General features: G+C 40.2%; 4 protein-coding genes across 6 annotated transcripts in view; 2 read left to right on the top strand and 2 right to left on the bottom strand.

Annotated features, from left to right (window-relative positions):
• Nucleotides 1–389: 389 nt before the first annotated feature.
• LOC115742664 (structural maintenance of chromosomes protein 2-1) lies at nucleotides 390–8,269 on the top strand. 3 transcript variants are annotated; one of them, XM_030677088.2, is made up of 21 exons: nucleotides 390–933; nucleotides 1,447–2,127; nucleotides 2,293–2,436; nucleotides 2,540–2,830; nucleotides 2,928–3,113; nucleotides 3,203–3,367; nucleotides 3,467–3,526; nucleotides 3,654–3,716; nucleotides 4,114–4,205; nucleotides 4,340–4,436; nucleotides 4,868–4,984; nucleotides 5,116–5,334; nucleotides 5,613–5,753; nucleotides 5,822–5,989; nucleotides 6,071–6,255; nucleotides 6,391–6,484; nucleotides 6,566–6,654; nucleotides 6,758–6,983; nucleotides 7,068–7,142; nucleotides 7,878–8,007; nucleotides 8,060–8,269. In XM_030677088.2, exons 1-20 carry the CDS (start codon nucleotides 616–618, stop codon nucleotides 7,995–7,997), a joined length of 3,531 nt encoding a protein of 1,176 aa, XP_030532948.1. In that variant the 5' UTR covers nucleotides 390–615; the 3' UTR covers nucleotides 7,998–8,007; nucleotides 8,060–8,269. The 3 variants fall into 3 exon arrangements, with proteins under 3 accessions (XP_030532948.1, XP_030532947.1, XP_030532946.1); XM_030677087.2 differs by having other exon boundaries at nucleotides 7,878–8,010; nucleotides 8,063–8,269; XM_030677086.2 differs by having other exon boundaries at nucleotides 7,878–8,269.
• LOC115742665 (structural maintenance of chromosomes protein 6B) overlaps nucleotides 6,396–21,515 on the bottom strand; it is a 31,634-nt gene continuing 16,514 nt past the window's right edge. The window contains exon 29 of the mRNA XM_048271661.1: nucleotides 6,396–6,416. The gene's annotated coding sequence lies outside the window, so the exon portion shown is untranslated. The remainder of the gene's footprint in view (nucleotides 6,417–21,515) is intronic.
• Nucleotides 15,313–18,364, top strand: LOC115742670 (NADPH-dependent aldo-keto reductase, chloroplastic). The gene is made up of 5 exons (XM_030677094.2): nucleotides 15,313–15,492; nucleotides 15,820–15,995; nucleotides 16,632–16,878; nucleotides 17,714–17,893; nucleotides 17,973–18,364. Exons 1-5 carry the CDS (start codon nucleotides 15,373–15,375, stop codon nucleotides 18,198–18,200), a joined length of 951 nt encoding a protein of 316 aa, XP_030532954.1. The 5' UTR covers nucleotides 15,313–15,372; the 3' UTR covers nucleotides 18,201–18,364.
• On the bottom strand, nucleotides 18,738–21,490 carry LOC115742669 (F-box protein At5g51370-like). Its single transcript, XM_030677093.2, has 2 exons — nucleotides 19,963–21,490; nucleotides 18,738–19,503 (listed from the first exon to the last, which is right to left on the bottom strand). Exons 1-2 carry the CDS (start codon nucleotides 21,153–21,155, stop codon nucleotides 19,236–19,238), a joined length of 1,461 nt encoding a protein of 486 aa, XP_030532953.1. The 5' UTR covers nucleotides 21,156–21,490; the 3' UTR covers nucleotides 18,738–19,235.

Here is a 21,515-nt window from a genome sequence, read left to right as displayed (position 1 = left end):
CACATTCACGGATCAACCATAAACGTAGCACGTGAACTAAAATTTCAATTTTGGTACTTTTTTCGTAACTAACGTTGCTTAAATATCCAACAGAGCCTCAAATGTGAATAATTAAATCAAATTCATTCCTCCATGTGTTTTGGACCATAAAGCGTTTATATCAAAGGCATTGGACAATCCTTATGTTGGATCTTAGTCCATGTCTTCCCCAAATTCGAACATATCTGTTTCCCCGCAGGACAAAAGGTTCGAATTAGTATTTGCTTGGGCTTAATTGAAAGCAACTTTGATTGATTTAGGGGTTAAATTAAGACAGAATTGAATTTAATGGACAAAAGAGACACGTGGACAGTCCGCTTCGCTCCCTTTCAAAAGAATCGAAACGCCAAAAGGCAAGCAACTTCCCGCCTTTTTGCTGCTCTCCTTTTCGTCTTCAATCTCTCCGGGTTTCGTCCGATTCTCTCCGAACTCCTCAAATTTCTGGGGAAAAATCGTATGATTTCTCCGAATAGCTCTTCTACGAGCGATTCCTGACGATCTCGTCCCTCTCATTCCTATTGCTCAGGTTACTGTTAGGGCTTTCGTTCTGTTTCTTTCCCCGTTGAATCGAACGCCATGCACATCAAGGAAATCTGTCTGGAGGGGTTCAAATCCTACGCGACCCGGACCATCGTCCCAGGTTTCGACCCCTTCTTCAACGCCATCACCGGCCTGAACGGCTCCGGCAAATCCAACATTCTCGACTCCATCTGCTTCGTGCTGGGCATCACCAACTTGCAGCAAGTTCGGGCTGCGAATCTGCAGGAGCTCGTCTACAAGCAAGGCCAAGCTGGGATTACTAAAGCCACGGTTTCCATCGTGTTTGATAATTCGGATCGGAGCAGGAGTCCGCTGGGCTACGAGGACCACTCGGAGATTACTGTGACGCGGCAGGTGCGTGACGGTCGTGGAAATTTGCTTTTGTTCAGAAAGCACTTAAATTACTGCCCCTTGCCTCCGTTAAAAGCTTAGGGATTTAGATGGATTGGCATTGGCTTTCGCATAACTACGCAGTGTGTGAGACCATTCGGGGATCTAAGTTAATCATTTAGATTACACTGAAACTGGGTTACCGGAAGGGGAACTTCATTGGTTTAACCTGAGATTTGAGCCATTGTCTCAAAATCGGGGAAAACTAAACTGTGAGTTGCACTGGGGAGTTTAGTGGCTAGTTAGATGGTAAGGTCTAGTTTTCTATTATCTGGTTGTTCTTTCACTTTTGAGTAAGCTACTTTGATCAATAAAACAAAATAAAAAGTATCAGTCAATACGTCATGCTGACCCATTTTGCTTTTCTTGACTATGTTTGAGAAATCTGTTATCGAATTGTGCCCCTTCCCTGTACATATAGTTAAGATGAGTCAGTATCTCAGGATGTTTGAGCATATAAATTATCATGTTCTGCAGATCGTTGTCGGTGGAAGGAATAAATATCTGATAAATGGAAAGCTTGCCCAACCTAGTCAGGTCCAGAACCTCTTTCATTCAGTACAACTCAATGTTAACAACCCGCACTTCCTCATTATGCAAGGGCGCATCACTAAGGTACTAAATATGAAGCCTCCTGAGATTTTGTCCATGCTTGAGGAGGCAGCAGGTACCAGAATGTATGAGACAAAGAAAGAGGCTGCGCTAAAAACGCTGGAGAAGAAGCAGATCAAGGTTGATGAGATAAATAAGCTTCTTGACAAAGAAATTTTGCCTGCCTTAGAGAAGCTAAGGAAAGAACGTATGCAGTACATGCAATGGGCAAATGGGAATGCAGAGTTAGATAGACTTAAAAGGTTCTGCATCGCTTATGATTACATACAAGCTGAGAAGATAAGTGAAAATGCGGTCTCCGGGTTGGAACAGATGAAGGCCAAAATCTCTGAACTAGATGAAAATAAGGTGAAGATGCAAGCGGAATCACAGGAATTGGAGAAGAAGATATCTGCTTTAACCGCACAAAAGGAAGCCAGTATGGGTGGGGAGGTAAAGGTGATGTCTGACAAAGTAGATGCTCTTGCTCGAGATCTTGTGAGGGAAGTGTCCATTCTCAATAACAAAAATGACACCCTTCAGACTGAGAAAAAGAATTCAGATAAGGTATATCGGTTGCTGATGCAAAGTCTTTGGTTTTTCTCGTTTCCATTTTATAGCTGCGCCTACTTGCAAATATGAGTATTTTTTTCATATTAACGGTGGGTGGATTTTCTTTTTTCTTTTTTTTTTTTTTTTGCAATCTTTACAATTTACTTCCTGATGTACTAGATTCTTAGCAATATAGAAGATCTAAAGCATTCTGTGGAAGAGAGCGCCTCCGCTGTCAAAAGAGCTGAAGAAGGGACAGTTGGTCTTAGGAGCAAATACGACGAACTCCTGAAGAATTTGGATGAGCAAGAAAGTGATTACCAGGTAATTAATTGGTAATTTTAATTTTTGGATGCTTACATGCATGTGGATGTCCACTCTCTACAATCATAAACCATGATGTACCAAGTGTGATTACCATGAATAGGGCATCCTTGCTGGAAAGAGCAGTGGAAATGAGGAAAAGTGCCTTGAGGACCAGCTAAGTGATGCTAAAGTAGCTGTTGGAAGGGCGGATACAGAACTGAAACAGTTGATAACAAAGATAGCCCACTGGGAAAAAGAGCTGAAGGAGAAAAGGAGGCAACTATTGTCAAAGAATGAAGAAGCTGTTGCTGTAGAGAATGAACTTAATAGTAGAATAAGAGACGTTGAAAATGTTCAAAAAGCGTTAGAATCTGTTCCTTATAAGGAGGGGGAGATGGAAGCTCTTCAAAAGGTCTGTGAATTCTTCTTACTAGTTCCGTGTCTTCCTTTGGTATCTTGAAATGAGTCTCCTCAATTTTTTTCTTCTTTTGACTGTGAACGGCTTCCAGGACCGTGCACTAGAGTTGGAGGTGGTGCAAAAGTTGAAAGAAGACATACGGATTCTTTCAGCACAGTTAGCAAATGTTAATTTTTCATATCGTGATCCCATCAAGAATTTCGATCGATCAAAAGTGAAAGGTGTGGTTGCAAGATTATTCAAAGTGAAGGATAGCTTAACAATGATTGCCTTAGAGGTGGGATCTGTATAATAGTATAGTGGCATCTTCTTCGGAAGTTCTCAGTTTTACAGAACGTATCAATTCAAACATCGGAATGTTTGCAGGCCGCAGCTGGCGGAAAGTTGTATAATGTTGCTGTTGATACGGAACAGACGGGAAAACAACTGCTACAAAATGGAAATCTTCAAAGAAGAGTAACTTTCATACCTTTAAATAAAATCCAGCCCAATTTGGTGTCACCTAGCGTTCAGCATGCTGCTGCCAGAGTGGTCAGTCACCGTTTGAGTAAATCTATGCAATACAAGCTTATCTATCAAGGTATTTATGTCTGTCTAGGTCATTAATGAAGATAAATTCTGCATTTTCAGGTTGGCAAGGAGAATGCAGAACTGGCACTTTCTTTAGTTGATTATGACAAGGAATTGAAGGTGCTTATGCACATGCTCATTATAGACCATTAATTTCATTAATGATTTTGATCTGTCAGTTGTTATCAAGAGGGTTTTGTTTGTGGCACTTCATCAGTTGCTTTAAGGGCATTGATTTTTATTGCAGAGAGCAATGGAGTATGTCTTTGGATCAAGTTTTGTCTGCAAAACGATGGATGCTGCAAAAGAGGTATGTTATGGCAACCCAAATTGAAAGGCACAATGAACTTGATTATTTATCATGGCCTCATTGAGTGGTTACTGTCCTTTCATACAATTTTATAGAACATAATTTCTGAAGGCAGGAATCATTCTTTTCGAAATATGTTTTCTAGATGTATTCTGATCATGGTTCAAGTAGAAGAGATATACTGTTGTTCGTTTTTCAGTGGTTTCATAAAATGGACCCCTAATTTGTTCATCAAATATGAGACTGCCGACTCTAATGAATAGAGAAAGCTGGTGCCTCAAATTCATTTTTGACTTTTTTGTCTATTGGTAGTCGGTACCCTGTACTTCCCTGAAAGAAACATTGATTTATTGTAGGATATTTGGAATATGGTCTTTACATCTTGCATGCTTCACAGGTAGCTTTTAATAGGGAGATTCATACTCCAAGTGTCACTCTTGAAGGTGATATATTTCAGCCAAGTGGTCTCTTAACCGGTGGAAGCCGCAAGTAACTTCCTAGTCTGCTTATTTTCGTTATTTTATTGTGCATGGATGATGCTTTCTGCTACAATGCGTCAAATATGCGATGTTATTTCTTTTTGGAAGAGCACTGCCACATCCTAACATCATTGTGTGGTACAGGGGTGGAGGAGAGCTATTGAGCCAACTTCGTGATTTGGCCGAGGCTGAGTCAAAACTTGTTATACATCAGAATCGACTCTTGGCGATCGAAGCCAAGGTAGACCTTGAATACCTCTTTAGCATTTCTACATGAGAGTAGAAGACAATTCCTTCCTGTAGCACTTGTAATTGTCAAGGGTTCATAATGTTAGGGCAAACCCGACTTTTGAATAAGTGCAAGAGATTCTATGTGGGATTTTGAAACCCCAATAGTGGTCCATGTTGTCCTTGGAACTAGGAAAATTTAGTAAAAATGTGAGGAGTGTCACAAAAGCTGCAGTAAACTTGGAATTTCAATTATATTTTTCTTCACTTTCTTTTTGAAAGAGGATAGCACTATTTCATCGGAGCAGATCTTGTTCTGATGATTCAATACATACCATTCTGCTATCTTCTTTCCCTGGCTTTTATTTGTGCATATAACCCAAATCAAATAAGTTTTATGCTTGTGCCTATTTAGCTTTTCTCATTATCTAACATTAACTACAGATTACCGAGTTGTTGCCGCGTCAAAAGAAGTTCCTGGATCTCAAAAAGCAGTTAGAGCTGAAGTCCTATGACCTTTCTTTATTTAAGAGCAGGGCTGAGCAGAATCAGCATCATAAGGTTCTTTTCTCTGCTTTTTTGGAAATAATGTTGTTATTTGTATGATGAGACCTATATTTCTAATCAGAGCAAAAGAAAGATGAAACCTATATTTCTAATCTTGCAAATTGTGATTTTTATGTGCATTGTAGCTTGGTGAATTAGTGAAGAAGATTGAGCAGGAACTTGAAGAATCGAAGACTGCAGCCAAAGAAAAGCAAATATTGTATGAGAACTGTGCTGCTACAGTGTCATCGCTTGAGAAATCTATCATAGAGCATTCAAATAATCGGGAAGGCAGGCTCAAGGACTTGCAAAATAGTATCAATGCAATAAAAGCTCAGATGCAATCGGTGTCAAAGGATTTAAAGGTGGGCTTTATTCTTTTGACCTTCACAATATGGATTCACGAAATTCTGGGCATCAGATTACCTGTGACGGCCTAGAATTCTATTATTTCGGAAAGAAAACATCCGTATAATTGAGTGTTTCTAGATGGCACAAGATTTTGTGTGCAATTGCTGTGTTTATTGGAAAAGACAATGCGATAATAATGCTATCAGCATTTAAATCAATAATATGGACTCTTCATCTTGTTCCTCCTAGCTTAGGGACTGAATGCTTCGTCTTTAACCATGCCTGTTAATAGGGGCATGAAAATGAAAGGGAGAGGCTCATCATGAAAATGGAAGCAGTCGTACAGGAATGTGCTTCTTTGGAAGGTGAACTAGCTTCTTTACAAAGTCAAATCAATGCTATAGCTTCTGATGTAGAGGAACAGAAATCCAAGGTAACAAAAGAATACTTTCTGGAAATTCTAAAGCTGTTTAGAGTGGCAACTCATATCTTCTTCTGCAGGTTACTTCTATAAGGAAGACTCATGAACAGGCCCAGGTGGAGCTTAATCAAATCCGGCAGAAGCTGAAGGAATGTGATACCCAGATAAGATGCTTTGTTAAGGAGCAGCAAAAACTTCAAGCTGCACTTAGCGAGACAAATCTTGAGAAGAAGAAGATGGAAAATGAGGTAAAGTGCAAACAGCTTCTCTTGGGCTAAAGATTAACCATTGTGGATACTAAAGAGCCTGTCTTTCACTCCCTGCATTAGGTAAAGCGTATGGAAATGGAACAGAAAGATTGTTCTCTGAAGGTCGAAAAATTGATTGAGAAGCATGCTTGGATTGCTTCTGAGCGGCAGGTCTTTGGAAGAAGTGGAACTGATTATGATTTTGCTTCTCGTGATCCATATAAAGCAAGGGAAGAACTGGAGAAATTACAAGCTGAGCAATCCGGGTGAGTTATTCAATTTGTACTCTCAATTTTTCTGTTCTTTGCAATTGCATTTCTTTCCTTCATCGGAAACGTTAGTGTCTCTTGTCTACACTAAGTTCAAAAATTGATTGCGTATGCATCTTTCGGTTTCTGAAGGCTTGAAAAAAGAGTAAACAAGAAAGTTATGGCAATGTTTGAGAAAGCAGAAGATGAATATAATGGGTTGATGTCCAAGAAAAACATTATTGAGGTCAGTTGCTGTCTATCTGCCAGATTATGCTTTTGTTTTGGATTGCTTCTTACTCTAATATGTTGTGGCTGGCCTTGGCAGAATGATAAATCAAAGATAAAGAAGGTTATTGAAGAACTAGATGAGAAGAAGAAGGAAACACTAAAAGTTACTTGGGTTAAGGTTAATAAGTAAGTTCCTTCATGCTACTTGTGGGTTTTCTATAGTTTTATGGTTTAAGATATATCTTATTCTCTTAATGTTCCTTATTTGTTGTCAACATTTCCTTCTCAGTGACTTTGGATCAATATTTTCTACCCTGTTACCTGGCACATCAGCAAAGCTTGAGCCTCCAGAAGGATGCAGCTTCTTAGATGGGCTTGAGGTCCGTGTTGCATTTGGCAGTGTCTGGAAGCAGTCCCTGTCAGAACTGAGTGGAGGGCAACGATCTCTACTTGCTCTTTCTCTGATCCTTGCACTGCTTCTCTTCAAACCAGCTCCTCTGTATATACTAGATGAGGTATGAGGTTTTGTTACAGGACACAATTTCATATGCATTTGGTCTCTTCATTGTTGATGATCTGCAAATGATGATACCTGACAGGTTGATGCAGCACTTGATTTAAGTCACACGCAGAACATAGGAAGGATGATTAAAACTCATTTTCCTCATTCCCAGGTACATAAACTTCTTGGTAAAAGACAAGCATAACGTGCATGAGAATTATGAGGACAACCTGAATGCTCATTATAGGTGGCTTAGATGATTTGGGCTATTGCAGGTTCAGTCTGGTGTCTAGGTGAAAATCGGAAGTTAATCGCATTCTATCTGGATCCTTTATACATGAACATAGCCACAAGCGTTAATATTTATGGAATAACAGTGGGAGTCACTTACTTTACCACTACTTAAAGGAAAACTTAAGTATTTGCTGAGAGAATCTGAATTTGTTGTAGGAAAGGGTGTATGGCATGCACATTAAATTTGTTTGTCAAGATCAATGATTGAATGGGGGCAAATTGAATTCTGTTTGCATTGGTAAATAATTCAGATAAATAATGGAGATTATGGAACAGAAAGTTTAGATTGGAAATAAGAACGTTTCGGATCAATAATGAAAATAACACAACACTTTGCAGAATTTTATGGGCATAGTGAATAATGTTTACATATATACACATATACATATGGAAAATCAAGCGTCTTTCTACTAAGTCAGGTCCGCTTCATGGGCTCTCAAACATAGCCTTTTATCTAGTAGGACAAATAAATGGAAAGAAAACTCGTTTGCAGAGCATAATGCACTTTTGAGAATCAAAGCTCAGATTGCAGCAGATATCATTGCCATCGCTATTTACTCTATTCTCTGCAACCTGTCTTGATTTTGATTTTTTTGTTTTATTTATATTGCAGTTTATCGTTGTTTCATTGAAGGAAGGAATGTTCAATAATGCTAACGTTCTTTTCCGTACGAAGTTTGTCGACGGTGTTTCCACTGTCCAGCGCACAGTTGCATCCAAGCAGAGCAAGTGATCTCAAACTTCATGGAAGTAGCAAGCTGCAGAATTGTATGTCTTCAGTAAATTAGATCATTCAATCGAAGAGAAATTTCATCTTAGAATTACCTTTTTGTCTAACACTAACACAAAACATATGAGCTAAGTCAATGTTTCATTGACACAGACACCTTTTATGCAATTTAAAGCATGTCTTTTTCCCGAACCCTCTATGATCAAAGAGTTAGTAAACCATATTGACTTTATCTTCCAAATTGGTGCAATATTTACAAGACTATGTCATGTTCACCTTGGAGTCTAGAATTCTGGAATGGAGATATGTCAATCACATAGAGCTTAGGTGAATTCATTTGAACTTGGTATCGAGTGGCTAAACTTACAACCGACGGTTGTCAGGATCAAAGGTACAGGAAATTGCAGCATGCTTTAGCCTCACTTCTGTTTGCTAGTACGTTAGATTACTTTTATTTGTACTCCAGTTTCTTGAGCTCCCAGATGCTATTTCGAAGGATAGAGAAACCAAGATCTGTCGGATGAAGCCTGGTGTGGGTTTCGGGGGTGGGCATTCTTTTGAGATCCCAGGAACATGCTGCAATCCCGATTCCACATGACTTGATTTTTATGATCTGTACAAGTATTTGGGCGGTGTACTTAAAGAAAAAAGAGGAGGCTCATGTTACTACCATTCATATGCTTGTCATGGCAATTTCTGATTTAATGATGTGATTATCTATCACCTCGCTTGGTAATCCTTTTAATCTCGTTGGGCTGATTTCCATCGTGATCTTGACGATAGCTAATTGGATTGAGTGTGTTTTATTCTCAAAATGCTTTTCCGATGATCTATTTGATGTATTGTTTGGGATTTGCAAATTTTCCTTTTCTTTAACTTATCCTAATTACGCTTCACGATCAATTCATCATGGAAAATCACCTATAAAATTGCAATTTGCTTCTGAAATCCAACTTGACAACATCGGAAGCAACATATATTTTGTCTTCTTGAGTATTCTTTTTTTTTTTTTATAGAAAATTTAGAAAAAAGAAAGTCTTATGGAAGGTGATTTCTTTTTTGTTTTTCACCATTGCTTTTCATCCATTTTCCTCTCCTTACGTATTTTGCCGAGGTCAGTATCATAATATATAACCTCAAACATTTCCTCCGTCGCTCTGTCTTCTCGGTATTAACCTCTCGCTTACTTTCCTCTTCTTCTCATCGCTTGTGCGAAATTAATCAAACTTTCGATAGGTGTCCAATGTAGTGTTTGAGTAAGGGACTCTGTCTCTTTTAAGCTAGATCAAATCATTCTGGAAGCAACATGAAAGTGAGTTCCCTGTTTTTTTAATAAATCAGTCATTTCGTGAGGCTTTTGTCAAAGTGACTTCACATGAAATTATGAACACGATTAATATAAAACATCGAGCAAAAATTACCAACTATTGATGAAACATCATCCAATAATTTGCAAAGTTCGCTAGCTCCACCTATACTCATTTGAGAATTTGTAATTCCATCAAATACTACACCTACGGAACTTGCTCCATTAATTTGAAACTAGTCAATAGCTGATTTCACCAAAAAAGAAAAGTATTTCGTAAGCGCATTTTGAGATGAGGGTATTCACTTTTTAGTTATCGATGTCAATAATTTTAAAATGTATGCTATTTGAGGTTATATTCATTAAGCGTTGGAAAATACCGAGTACAAGCATTTGTCGAAATGGGAAAATTACAAAATGCGGACTCAAAGTTTGAACTCAAAATTTAACTAAAACAAACATATAATAGAAAATTTAGACTTTTCTCTGCTTTACATGGAACTTAATATTGTTATTTGTGCTCTATTTTAACCGTACTCTTTTTAATCAAAGTGAAAGAATGAAAAAACTATATAATTAATCTTGTAAAAATTTGATTGTTATGCGCTTTGTAGCTTGGTGAATCAGTGAAGAAGATTGAGCTGGAACTTGAAGAATCAAAATTTGCAGCCAAAGAAAAGCAAATGTTTTATGAGAACTGTGTTGCTAGACTCGCTACAGCATCGTCGCTTGAGAAATCTGTTAAAGAGCAGTCAAATAATTGGGAAGGCAGGCACAAGGACTTGCAAAATAGTATCAATGCCATATAAACTCAGATGCAGTCGTTGTCGAAGGATTTAAAGGTAGGCTTTTGTCTTTTGACCTTCACAATCTGGATTCGCAAGATTCTATGCATGAGCTTACCCGTGACGGCTCGGTATTTGTCAATCATGATAGAAAACATCCATACAATCAAGTGTTTCTAGATGACATAGAGTTTGTGTACAATTGTTGTATTAATTGGCTGAAATAATACGAAAATTAGTCCATCCACATATAGATCAATCATATGAACTCTTCTGCCTGTTCCTCCTAGATTGGGGATTGAATGCTTACTCTTTGACCTTGCCTGTCAACGGGGGCATGAAACGTGCTTCTTTGGAAGGTGAACTAGTTTCTTTACAAAGTCAAATCAATGCTATAAAAATGGAAAGAAGAATACTTGCTGGAAAATCTACAGCAATTTGAAATGGCAACTTTATATCTTCTTCCGCAGGTTGCTTCTATAAGGAAGACTCATGAACAGGCCCAGGTGGAGCTCAATCAAATCCGACAGAAGATGAAGGAACATGATATTCAAATAAGTTTTGTTAAGGAGCAGCAAAAACTTCAAGTTGTCCTTAGTGAGACAAATCTTGAGAAAATGAAAATGGGAAATGAAGTAATTTGCCTATGGCTTCTCTTGGACTAAAAATTAACTGTCGTCGTTGTGGATACTAAAGAGACTGTCTTTCACTCCCTTCAGGTAAAGCGTATGGAAATGGAACGGAAGTATTGCTCTCTCAAGGTGGAAAAAATGGTTGAGAAGCATGCCTGGATTGCTTCTGAGAGGCAGCTCGTTGGAAGAAGTGGAACTGATAATGATTTTGCTCCTATGATCCATTTAAAGCAAGGGAGGAACTTTAAAAATACAAGCTGAGCAATCTGAGTGAGTTATTCGCTTTGTACTCTTCATAAAGTTTTTCAATTAGTTGCATTGGCATTTTCTTTTTTCATCAGAAACTTTAGGAATTCTCGTATACTCTGAGTCCAACAATTCATTGCATATGCATTGTTTAGTTTCTGAAGGCTCAAGAAAAGCGTAAACAAGAAAGTTGTGACAATGTTGAGAAAACAGAAGATGAATATAACGAGCTGATGTCCAAGAAAAAAAATTATTGAGGTGTGCTGCTGTCTACCTGCTAGATTATGGTTTTGTTTGGATTTCTTCTTAAGCTACTATACTGTAGCTGGCCTTTGGCAGAGTAATAAATCGAAAAGAAAGAAGGTTATTGAAGAACTTGAGGAGAAGAAGGAAACACTAAAAGTTACGTGGATTATGGTTAACAAGTAAGTTCTTTCCTGCTACTTGTGCGCTTTCCACAGTTTTATGATTCAAGATATATCTCATTCTCTTAGCAGTCCTGATTTTCTGTCAACATTTCCTTCTATGTCTTTCGATCATTCTCTAATCCTAGCCCTGCTTCTCTTCGAGCCATCTAACCAGATCCTCTGTACATACCAGATGAGGTATGAATACAGCTATTCATTACAAGATGTGCTCCCATATGCAGTTGGTCTCTTTCTTGTCCAATTTCTGCAAATGGGGATACCTGACAGGTTGATGCAGCACTAGAAGCATTGACCCAAAGAAACTGAAGGAAATGTTGACAAAAAATCAGGGATGTTATTTGAATCATAAAACTATAGAAAGCGCACAAGTAGCATTTGGCAATGTCCGGAAGAAATCCCTATCAGAAGTGAGTTGACGGCAGCGATCTCTACTTGCACTTTCTCTAATCCTAGCCTGCTTCTCTTCAAACCAGCTCCTCTGTATATACTAGATGAGTTATGGAATAGGGTTTTTTCTGTTATAAGCCGTGCTTTCATATGTACTTGGTCTCTTTCTTGTCCATGTTCTGCAAATGAGGATACCCCGACTGGTTGATGCAGCGCTTGATTTAAGTCATACGCACAACATGAAGGATGATTAAAAATCACTTGTCCTCATTCCCAGGCACCGAAACTTCTTGGTAGAACTCAAGCATAACGTGCATGAGAGTCATGAGAATAACCTGTAATGCTCAGTATAGCATGATATGCAATAGGGGGCTTAGATGACATGGGGTATTAGACGTTCACTCTGGTGTCCAGGCGAAAATCTGAGGATAATCGCATCGACAAAATGTCATTTTTCACCTTTTGTACAGTCCAATGCACGGTTGCATCCAAGCAGAGCAAGTGATCTCAAATTTCATGGAAGTAGCAAGCCGCAGATTGTATGTGTTCACGATACGAGTTAACAGTTAGCAAAATAAACATCCAATCGAAGAGATACTTCAAACTTAGAAGTACCTTTTTGTCTATCAGGAACAGAGAGACATGAGCTGAGTCAATGTCTCATAGACACAGATGCCTTTTATGCAATCTGAAGCATGTCGGATTGCCTCCATCTTCAACATCGGTGCAATATTTACAAGAATTTCGTTATGTTCTCCTTAGAGTTCGCAATTTCTGGAATGGAGATAATCACAGAGATATGTCGATCATCAGGGTCAAAGGTACAGGTGATTGCAGCCTGCTGAGACCTCACTTTTGTTTACACGTTTGTTTATTGCACCGCAGCCTATATTGCTTGAGCTCCCAGATACTTGTCTGAAGGAGAGAGAGAGAGAGAGAGAACAAGAAGCGAGTAACAACTGTTCATTGTTGGATTTAGATGGGGTGGTGGGCATTGTTATCGAGATCCCAGGAACATGCCAGAATCCTAATTCCACATGACAGGATTTCTATGACCTGTACACATATTTGGGCGGTGCACTTAACAAAAAAAATTGGAGGAGGTGCATTAAAATACCCTTCCGTCCTTCTTGACCTCGTCCGTTGATTTCCATCTTGATGAATCTCGACGATACGCTAATTGGATTGAGTGGGCTTTCATCCTCAAGATCTGTTTTGGGATTTGCACTTACTTGGCTTTCCTTTTACTTCTTGTCCTAATCAAAGCTAAACCGTCGATAAAATGGTGAAAAATTAAGTCGTTTAAGTTTCAATTTGCTTCTGAATCTAACTTGAACACGCCGGAAGCAATTCATGAACGAGAAAGTCCATCGAAAGTGTTTTCTTATTAGTCGTCTATCTCCATTGATAATTTCTACTGCCACTAAAATTCTTGGAAAAAAAAATCTTTAAAATATTTCTTTTTTGCCGATTCACTCCTAAATTTTTTTAATTTTTTTTAATTGAGTCTCAATATTTTTACGTTTTATCAATTGAGTCCATCCGGCCAATTTTGGCCTGAAATCGCTAACGAGCGTAGATTGGCTTACGTGGCATGGCCGTCGCTAACGTAGATAATTTTAAATACTATTCATAATTTTTTATTTAATTTTATTTTCTTTGTTTATAAATTAGATTAAAAAATAAAAAATAAAACCAACTATTTTATTAGAAATACTAAAAAAACAAAGAAAGAGAATGACAGGCTTGCTGGTGGGGACACTGCCGCCACCCACCGTTGGAGGGGTTGGCGGAAGTCGTCGAACTTGGGCGAGGGTGGCTGGCGAGGCCGACGACTCTCACTAGGCCGGGTGAGGGCGCCTAGATCTGGGTGACGCTGGCCCTCCTGTGGTGCCGGCGATCATGCCCGCTCTACAAGGGCATTTAGATTTGGGTGATGGTCGGGGCTTGCCAGGGCCTAATGAGGAAACAGAGAGGAGAAGAAGAGCAAAGGAGTCATGGATTGCCTGAGGAGTGCTCAAACAACACGATCCATCCTTTGTTGTGATGTCCACCGATTCTCAGCCTTCTCATTGAAGTACCAACTCTCAATACTCTCTACTAAGCGTGCTTGTACAATGTTGAGTTCTTGCCGTCCAACGATTCATCTCACGAGCAAGCAAGGGTCGCAGCCCTAGGAGAGGGCCGTCGTCGCCCATATTTGGGCACCCTTGCTCTAGGCTGGCGAGGGTCGCCAGTCCTTGCCGGAGGATGGTGAGGGTTGATAGTCCTTCCAACCACCCATTGACCTTCGCTGGCCCCTTCGGCGAGTTTGCCATTCTTTTTTTTTTTTTTTTTTCAGTTTTGTTTTTTAAAATAGAATGTTAGCTTTACTTTTTAATTTTTTAATCTAATTTTAAAACAAAGAAAAGAAAAGAAAAGAAAGGAAAAACAAAAGGTTCAAAAGCTATTAAAATAAGATTAATAAATATTGTGCACGTTGCATGTCGGCATCGGCCATGCTATGGCCGATGTCCACTTCAACGATTTCCGATCAAAATTGATCGAATGGACCCAATTGGCAAAACATGAAAATGGTTAGGATTTAACTGAAAAAATTAAAATGTTTAGGACCAACTTCACAAAAGTGAAATAAGGTTAGGATTTTCTGGACAATTTTTTTTTTTTAATTCTTGGAATCTTATGATTTCCTTGTTAATGAAACAAAAGTACTTACATCTTAAACTCACAATTTCCTTATAACTTATAGTAGCTCCAACTCCTATGATTTTTTTCGACCCAAAAAAAAAAATCTCCTATGGTTTTGGGTGTTGGTGTTATGATTGAGTTACCGAAATGATTAACTTGATCCAATAGAATATCTTTGGATCATATCAACTTAAAACCGGCCCATTAGAAACAAGTTTCTCTCCTACTTTAGATGCATCAAACAAAACTTGGAAATAATAAATAGAAGATGGGAGGCTCTCCATCTATACAAAATTCACCGATTTGACTTGCAATTAAAAGTCAACTCCTAATTGAAAGGAAGAGCAGGCGAGAGAGAGAGAGAATCATCGTTTACGAAAATGAATACGTTGACTAATCGCCGCACCAATAGGAATTAAAGGAAGAGAATCATAACAATCGTGCAGCTCTTTCGCTTGATTTGATTGTCAAACTCGAAATTTTTTAAGTGCTAATTAATGAATCATCAGTTGACTCTGCAGATTATTTCTGTATAAAACCCAAATCAAATAACTTCTTTTCGGAAAACGACGAGGTTTGAGATTGAGGAGGTTATCTGCTTCTTGGGCTGCTGAATTTGGGCCAACTGGGTGGGAAATCCCTGGAGACATGGGAGATCCCGAAGCTTTGATACGCAGACATCCCAACCTCCTTTCTTTATCTCGCACCGTCGCGATTAAATTATCCAACGAGGTGGCCTGGTCTGGTCCTATGTGGGGAAGTGCCCTTCTCGAATTCCGTTTTGTATTGGTTGACCTTGTGCCTCTATATATACGCTTTGGTCTGAGATTTGGAGGGTATTCTATTCTGCTGCGTCTTCTTCCTTCCCTGCAAATCTTGAATTTCTAGAGAGAGAGAGAGAGAGAGATGAAGAGTGATAGGGCACGTTTGAACTGTGGCACAACAATCCCAGTCCTGGGATTTGGCACTTACGCTGACCCATTGGACTTGAAGGCTGCAGAATCGGCCGTCCATATGGCTGTCGAGGTAAAAAAAGCTCATGCAAAGGCATGCATGCTCACTCCCACGCATGAATTCACACCCATGTCTCTTCGAGGCATCGGAACGCTTGAATCTGTCATTTTTCTAGCGTCTCTTCGTGCTGCGAATTTCGATCGATCGAGATTATTAAAACGACCACTCTAGGAAATGGATTTTGTTTTGTTCCACAATGTATGCATGGACCCGCTGAATGAGGATATGTTCCAGCAGGCTACAGGATTACTACCACTACATATGTTCTAATTTTAGAGACTTCTTTTCATGTTTGAAGTCATTAGTAATCCATGGCGTGCGAAAATACGTATTCTGCAGGTAGGTTACAGGCACTTCGATACAGCGAAAGTCTATGGATCGGAGCCAGCGGTTGGAAGGGCGCTGACGGTGGCCATTGACGAGGGCGCTGTGGAGAGAGAGGACATCTTCCTAACGTCGAAGCTGTGGGGCTGTGACCACCATGATCCTGTTCCCGCTCTCAAAAGAACTCTCCAGTAAGCATTCATTATATTTTTGCCTCGTACGCTTTGGTTTACAAAATCAAATTTATTGTTCTTGCGAAACGAGCTCACTTTAAATTTGGACATGGAAGCAGAATAACAGGACTAAGACCTATATAAACATAGGAAGGCGTATATCAGCTGTCTTGGCTTAGACTTCCCTTTGTCCAGGTTAATATATCATGGATTATTTTCCGACTTTAGAAAAAAAAAAAAAAACTTGCGATTCGGGCAAACTGTACAAGATAAAGCTTCATTAGTTCGCATGCCTACTGGTTCGAGCTACTCGGTTGACCGGCAATGAATGGCCAAGTTAGCCGCACTAAATTGCGACACACGATTATCAAATTGAATATTGTCTATTTGCAAGTGGGTAGCGTTCATATTCTTCAGGAGACAGAATCCACACCAGATCTCTTCTCAAATCTCACCTCACACTGTAGAGGCCTAGAATAACCCAGCAAGATCCTGGAATTGGGCTGATCGATCCCAATGAAGGAATGATTCATAATAGATCATATTGTCCGCTGGATCCACTCGAAAACATTCGAACGTGATGCTTACAACAGAGCTCGTGAAAAACATATAAAACTGCTGAGTTCGGATGATATTTATCTTGGTTAATTTTAGGGACCTCGGGATGGAGTACTTGGACATGTACCTGGTGCACTGGCCACTGAAGCTGAAGCCGGGGGCAAACAAGGCTGTGCCCGAGGAAGACGAGTTCGAGCCGGAGCTGGACATGGAAGCGACATGGCGTGGGATGGAGAGGTGCTTCGACTCGGGCTTGTGCCGTGGGATTGGCGTTAGCAATTTCTCCTCCAAGAAGATTGAGAGGCTTTTGGATTTTGCTTCTGTCCCTCCTGCCATCAATCAGGTACAAGCATTTATCAATTGCTTCATCACTTTTAATTTGGTGAAAAATCACTTAGAACTCCACATTTTGCCTCAAATAGTTTAATAGTATCCCTAATAAAGTCAAGGATCATTTGAAATGAGTTGGAGAGCTTGTACCTACTGAGAATTTTTAAGAAAGCAAGCAAGCAAATCCATTCGTCAGCACCATGGTTGGTTTTGAGTCTATTTCATCGGTGTTATTATCTTGAAACTGTCATATAATTTGATGGAAAGGATGAATAAGTTTTGAAACTTGAAAGGTTAGGTTTGACTTTACGAAGATCTTGTCTACTAAATCAGATTTCTTTAACTATAATAAGCTATGACTTTGAATAAAAGAGTCGGGCCGCAGAGAAAAGTCGTTTTCTTTCCTTTTCAAACGAACGGCCCATTCATGATTCATGAACATCTCAGGGCGGCCTTAACCAAGCTCCATGATTCCTACGTAACATGAACACGCAAAGGACAACCCCTTCTTTATTCAATTCATGTCGTGCCCCGCCTCTTTGGTGAAGCAGATTGCGGAAATAGTAACCGAATGACCTGAATTATACAGCAAAGCAAGAGTCGGCAATTGAATTGCCGCGAACCCCATCAGCACAAAACCCTACTATGAAATACGGGATCTGCCGCATCGAACAGTTGCGATTAATCTGGTCCATATGACTCGGATCTTGATGAAATTTTTTATTACAAACAGTACCTAATCATGAGAACAGTGGTTCATGTAATACCAAATGGATGACAGCATCAGGTGATATAACCTAACGTCAAACCTTGAAGAGTGAAATGTGGATGGTGATTGAATTGAGCAGGTGGAGATGCACCCGATGTGGAGGCAGGGGAAGCTGAGAGAAGTGTGCGGAGAGAACAAGATCCATGTGAGCGCTTATTCACCCCTGGGAGCTCCTGGCAATGCCTGGGGATCCACAGCTGTTGTGGACAGTCCCATCATTCAATCCATTGCTCTCAAGCACAATGCCACCCCTGCTCAGGTACCATTCACGAATAAAGTAATAACCATGCATCGCTTGAAGTGGTAGTAACATGGTACGGAATGGGGATGTTGCTTAGGTTGCTCTCCAATGGGGAGTATCGAAAGGAGCGAGCGTGATTGCAAAGAGCTTCCGCAAAGACAGGATGGAAGAGAACACGGGTGCCCTTGATCTCGGATTGGATGACCGAGACCTCCTCAACATCGACAGGCTCGAGGAGAGGAAGTTCGTCAGAGCTGATGTTTATGTTAATCAAACGACAAGCCCCTACAAGACGCTTGAAGAGCTCTGGGACGATGAGATTTGAATTTGAGACCCCCACAGAAGTTTGCTCGTGTTTTTCTATTGTGTGCATACGTATGGTTGTTGCCCTGTAAGTCATTGAAAAGGGCATCATCATCATATGTAGTGAAGTGACGATTCTTGATGGATCAATGTGGAAAATAAGCAACAGAAACGTGTTTACGCAACGAAAAGAGAGAAAAATTCCACTAAGTTCTTGGCATATCATCCTCAATTGGGGCTGCAAGTAATTGAAATGTCATGCAAAAAATGGTTCTGAAAATCTCGTCCACCGCTAGGGCTATAATCTCTATTTCTTTCCGCATCCCCATCCACACAACAAAGTTGAATTGGTCCAGCTTTAACAAGCAACCAGCCAAACCGTGCACAACCTATTTTATAAGCTGCACAATGTTACCGAGAAGGTAAAGCCCCCAACATGCTTTTGGTATCTAAAACCCAGTAGCATTTCCCAACAAAAAGCACAAAGGAAGACTTTCAGTAAAAATCCTCCATTTGGTCTGATTACATTGCCATTCCCTCATTGGACAAGACTTTGTTATGATAAATTCTTCTTCATTGATAAGCTGAATGTGAAAATGTTACATGATAAAGAGGACTAGCCCCAGTGAACATTGTCCTCTCGAAACTACTCTTACCTCCATGACTAAACTACTGACAGATTTGTCAGCCTCCAAAATATGATTCGGAAGAAGCACAGTTACACTAACACTAGTGATACTAAAACGTCGCAGGAATTTTGCAAATTCGCCAATGGAAATTTATGGAAGCTTCGACCCCATGGCAGAATTGCTTGTGGTGAGAACAAGCCTAAATGAGATGGTCAAGCCAAGCAAGTCGGCTATCCAACTCGGCAGACTTCTTCAGCACTGGAGGTCGGAGCTCCCTCCTCATCCATTCGATTATCAAAATGGATGGCAGCAATTATGACCTAGTCGTTACAGTGAGTTGGCACCACAAAATCCTCCTCACTAGTACGTCAAATCCCCAGTCAACAAATCAAGTTCCAGGAGCTGATTATAAGTTAGAAACCCCAGCTTCATGTCCGCTTGAAAAACTTGCCACCTCTCTTTCCCATCCCACTTCCCGCAAGACTTGCTGCAAGGAGAGATTTGGTGTCTGGCCTCCACTTCAACTCTTTAAGAACTGAGAAAAGTGTTGATAGTGCTGGAGAGACTTCATTGTCCTTTATACTTTTACATGATATAACCCTCAGACTTTGAAGCTCCTTCCAGGAAAAAATCACGGGCTCTAGGCCCTCTGTCGTCAGCAGAGAACATCCTTCTAAAGAAAGATATTTTACCCTCCTGGAATATTAAAAATTCAATCATCAGTTTGCAGAACCATATTTAATACAGACTAGTTCATTAGGATAATACCAAGTTCGTAATTGAAACCATCAAAGCAAATTAATCTGGACAATCTATAAAAAATGCTCCAACTTTGGATTAGATAGCAGCTTGTGAGAAAATCCAGAACCATCAGTCACATGCTCTGTCACTGCCAACCAAACTCTCTCGATTCTTAAAATTGTTTGAAACACAGGGGATTCATCATCCCCCACCACCCCAAAAGGAAAAGAAAAAGCAAAAGAAAAAAAGAAAGGCAGAGCAACAGGGAAAATGACCAAAAGAAAACCTAAATTTAAGTATGATATATGCGAATAACAAGTTTATCTAAATCAGTTTTTCAGTTAGCATGGGCAAGGAAATTGACAAGTTGCTTCAATACTAATAGAGGACTTAGGAGCTTTGAGGACTAATTACCTGCACGAACTCGCCAAGCTAAAGATATCATTTTCTAAACCCCAGCAGTCCTGCACAACAATATCCCTGACGGCATGACACACCATAAACATTGCCCTGACACTGTTTTTATCCCGCAAGTGGCACTTTTGCAGATGTAATCGCTCAAGTGCCGGACAAAGACCCAAAAACTCGTCCGGTCCTGGACTAGAATCGATGGTTCTACAAGACTGGAATCTCAAAGTCTTCAAATTCTCACAGTAGGAGAGTCCTGCCAACCAACCACCATCCATCCTGTGATCGCAAAGGGTCAATTCCTCCAACATTTGACAACACTGCCCAATGGCTTTAATTCCATCAAAGCTTCCCTCACATCCAGAAAGCTCAAGCCTCACCAACCTCCTACACCCTTGCGCCAAAATAGTTAGGCCAATATCAGTAACATAAGAAGCATAAAATCCATCCACACTGCCAACCAATTTCAGGATTTGCAAATTCTTGCAACCAGCAATTCCACGCAAAACATTATCATTACACTTGTGCAATTCCAACTCCTGCAGTGTCAAACACTCTTCAGCCACACTCAACAGCCCGAACTCACTAGCACCAACCACCACAAGCTTACACAAGTTGGGGCAACCATTCGCAAGTATTTTCAGTCCCTTGTCAATTACCTCGACAGAGAGCAAATTTTCTTCAAGAATACGATAAATGGGCGAAAATCCAGTATTCAAATGCATGGAGATACTACCATGATGCAACAAAATGCCCGAGTTTCGGGGCGAAACAACGCAAGAGCGGCTCAAATCAACGTGCGTTAGATTCGGGAATCTTACAATCAGTCGACCCGATTCGATGAAGCCCCAATCCAGGACTTTCAAGGACCTCACAAGGCGACCTTGGAGATTCAGCCATCGCTTGCAAACGAGGAAATTAGAGAGTCTCTGCGAATCAGGCAGTCTAGCGAGTACGTTGAGCAAAACCTCGTCGGGCAACAAGCGGGTACGGTCGATTTTGGAGAAATTGGAGAAAAAGGTCTGGGCTTTGGGATTATTAGGGTCTTTATCAGAGAGAGGAGGGAGTTGCATAGTGAAAATTACTTGGTTGAGAGGCTTGGAGTGGGTGTTCTTGACCCAGAAGTCGGACCAGCTGGAGGCTCTTCGCTTGGGCTTAGGGCTAGGATTTGCTTTCTTCGGCGATGGCTGGACCGACATGGTTCTTCAAGGAACTGCAGCTCGTCCTCCTTCGTTTCTTGAGCTCAAGCTTCTTCGCATCCCCTCCCCTTTTCCCTGTGAAATTTCTTCCTTTTCTTCACTCTCCAGTCTCTACCTTGGAAACGCTTCTCAGGTATGTTGCTGATTGCAACTTCTGCTGCGTCGTGATTTATTCTCTCTCTCTCTAGATTTCTCTCTCTAGATTTGCATTTGAGGAACAAGAAGAAGAAGAAGAAGAAGAAGAAGAAGAACGAGAACAAGAAGAAGAAGAACGATCTCTTTCTCCTGTGTGGACTTTCTGGCTAACGGACTTCTGGGGGTTGTGGGGTCTGGAGATTTGAACAAGGTATCAAATTTATT

Source organism: Rhodamnia argentea, chromosome 10 (assembly GCF_020921035.1).
Source record: "Rhodamnia argentea isolate NSW1041297 chromosome 10, ASM2092103v1, whole genome shotgun sequence".
NCBI lineage: Eukaryota > Viridiplantae > Streptophyta > Magnoliopsida > Myrtales > Myrtaceae > Rhodamnia > Rhodamnia argentea.
This window is presented reverse-complemented; position numbering and strand designations above follow the sequence as displayed.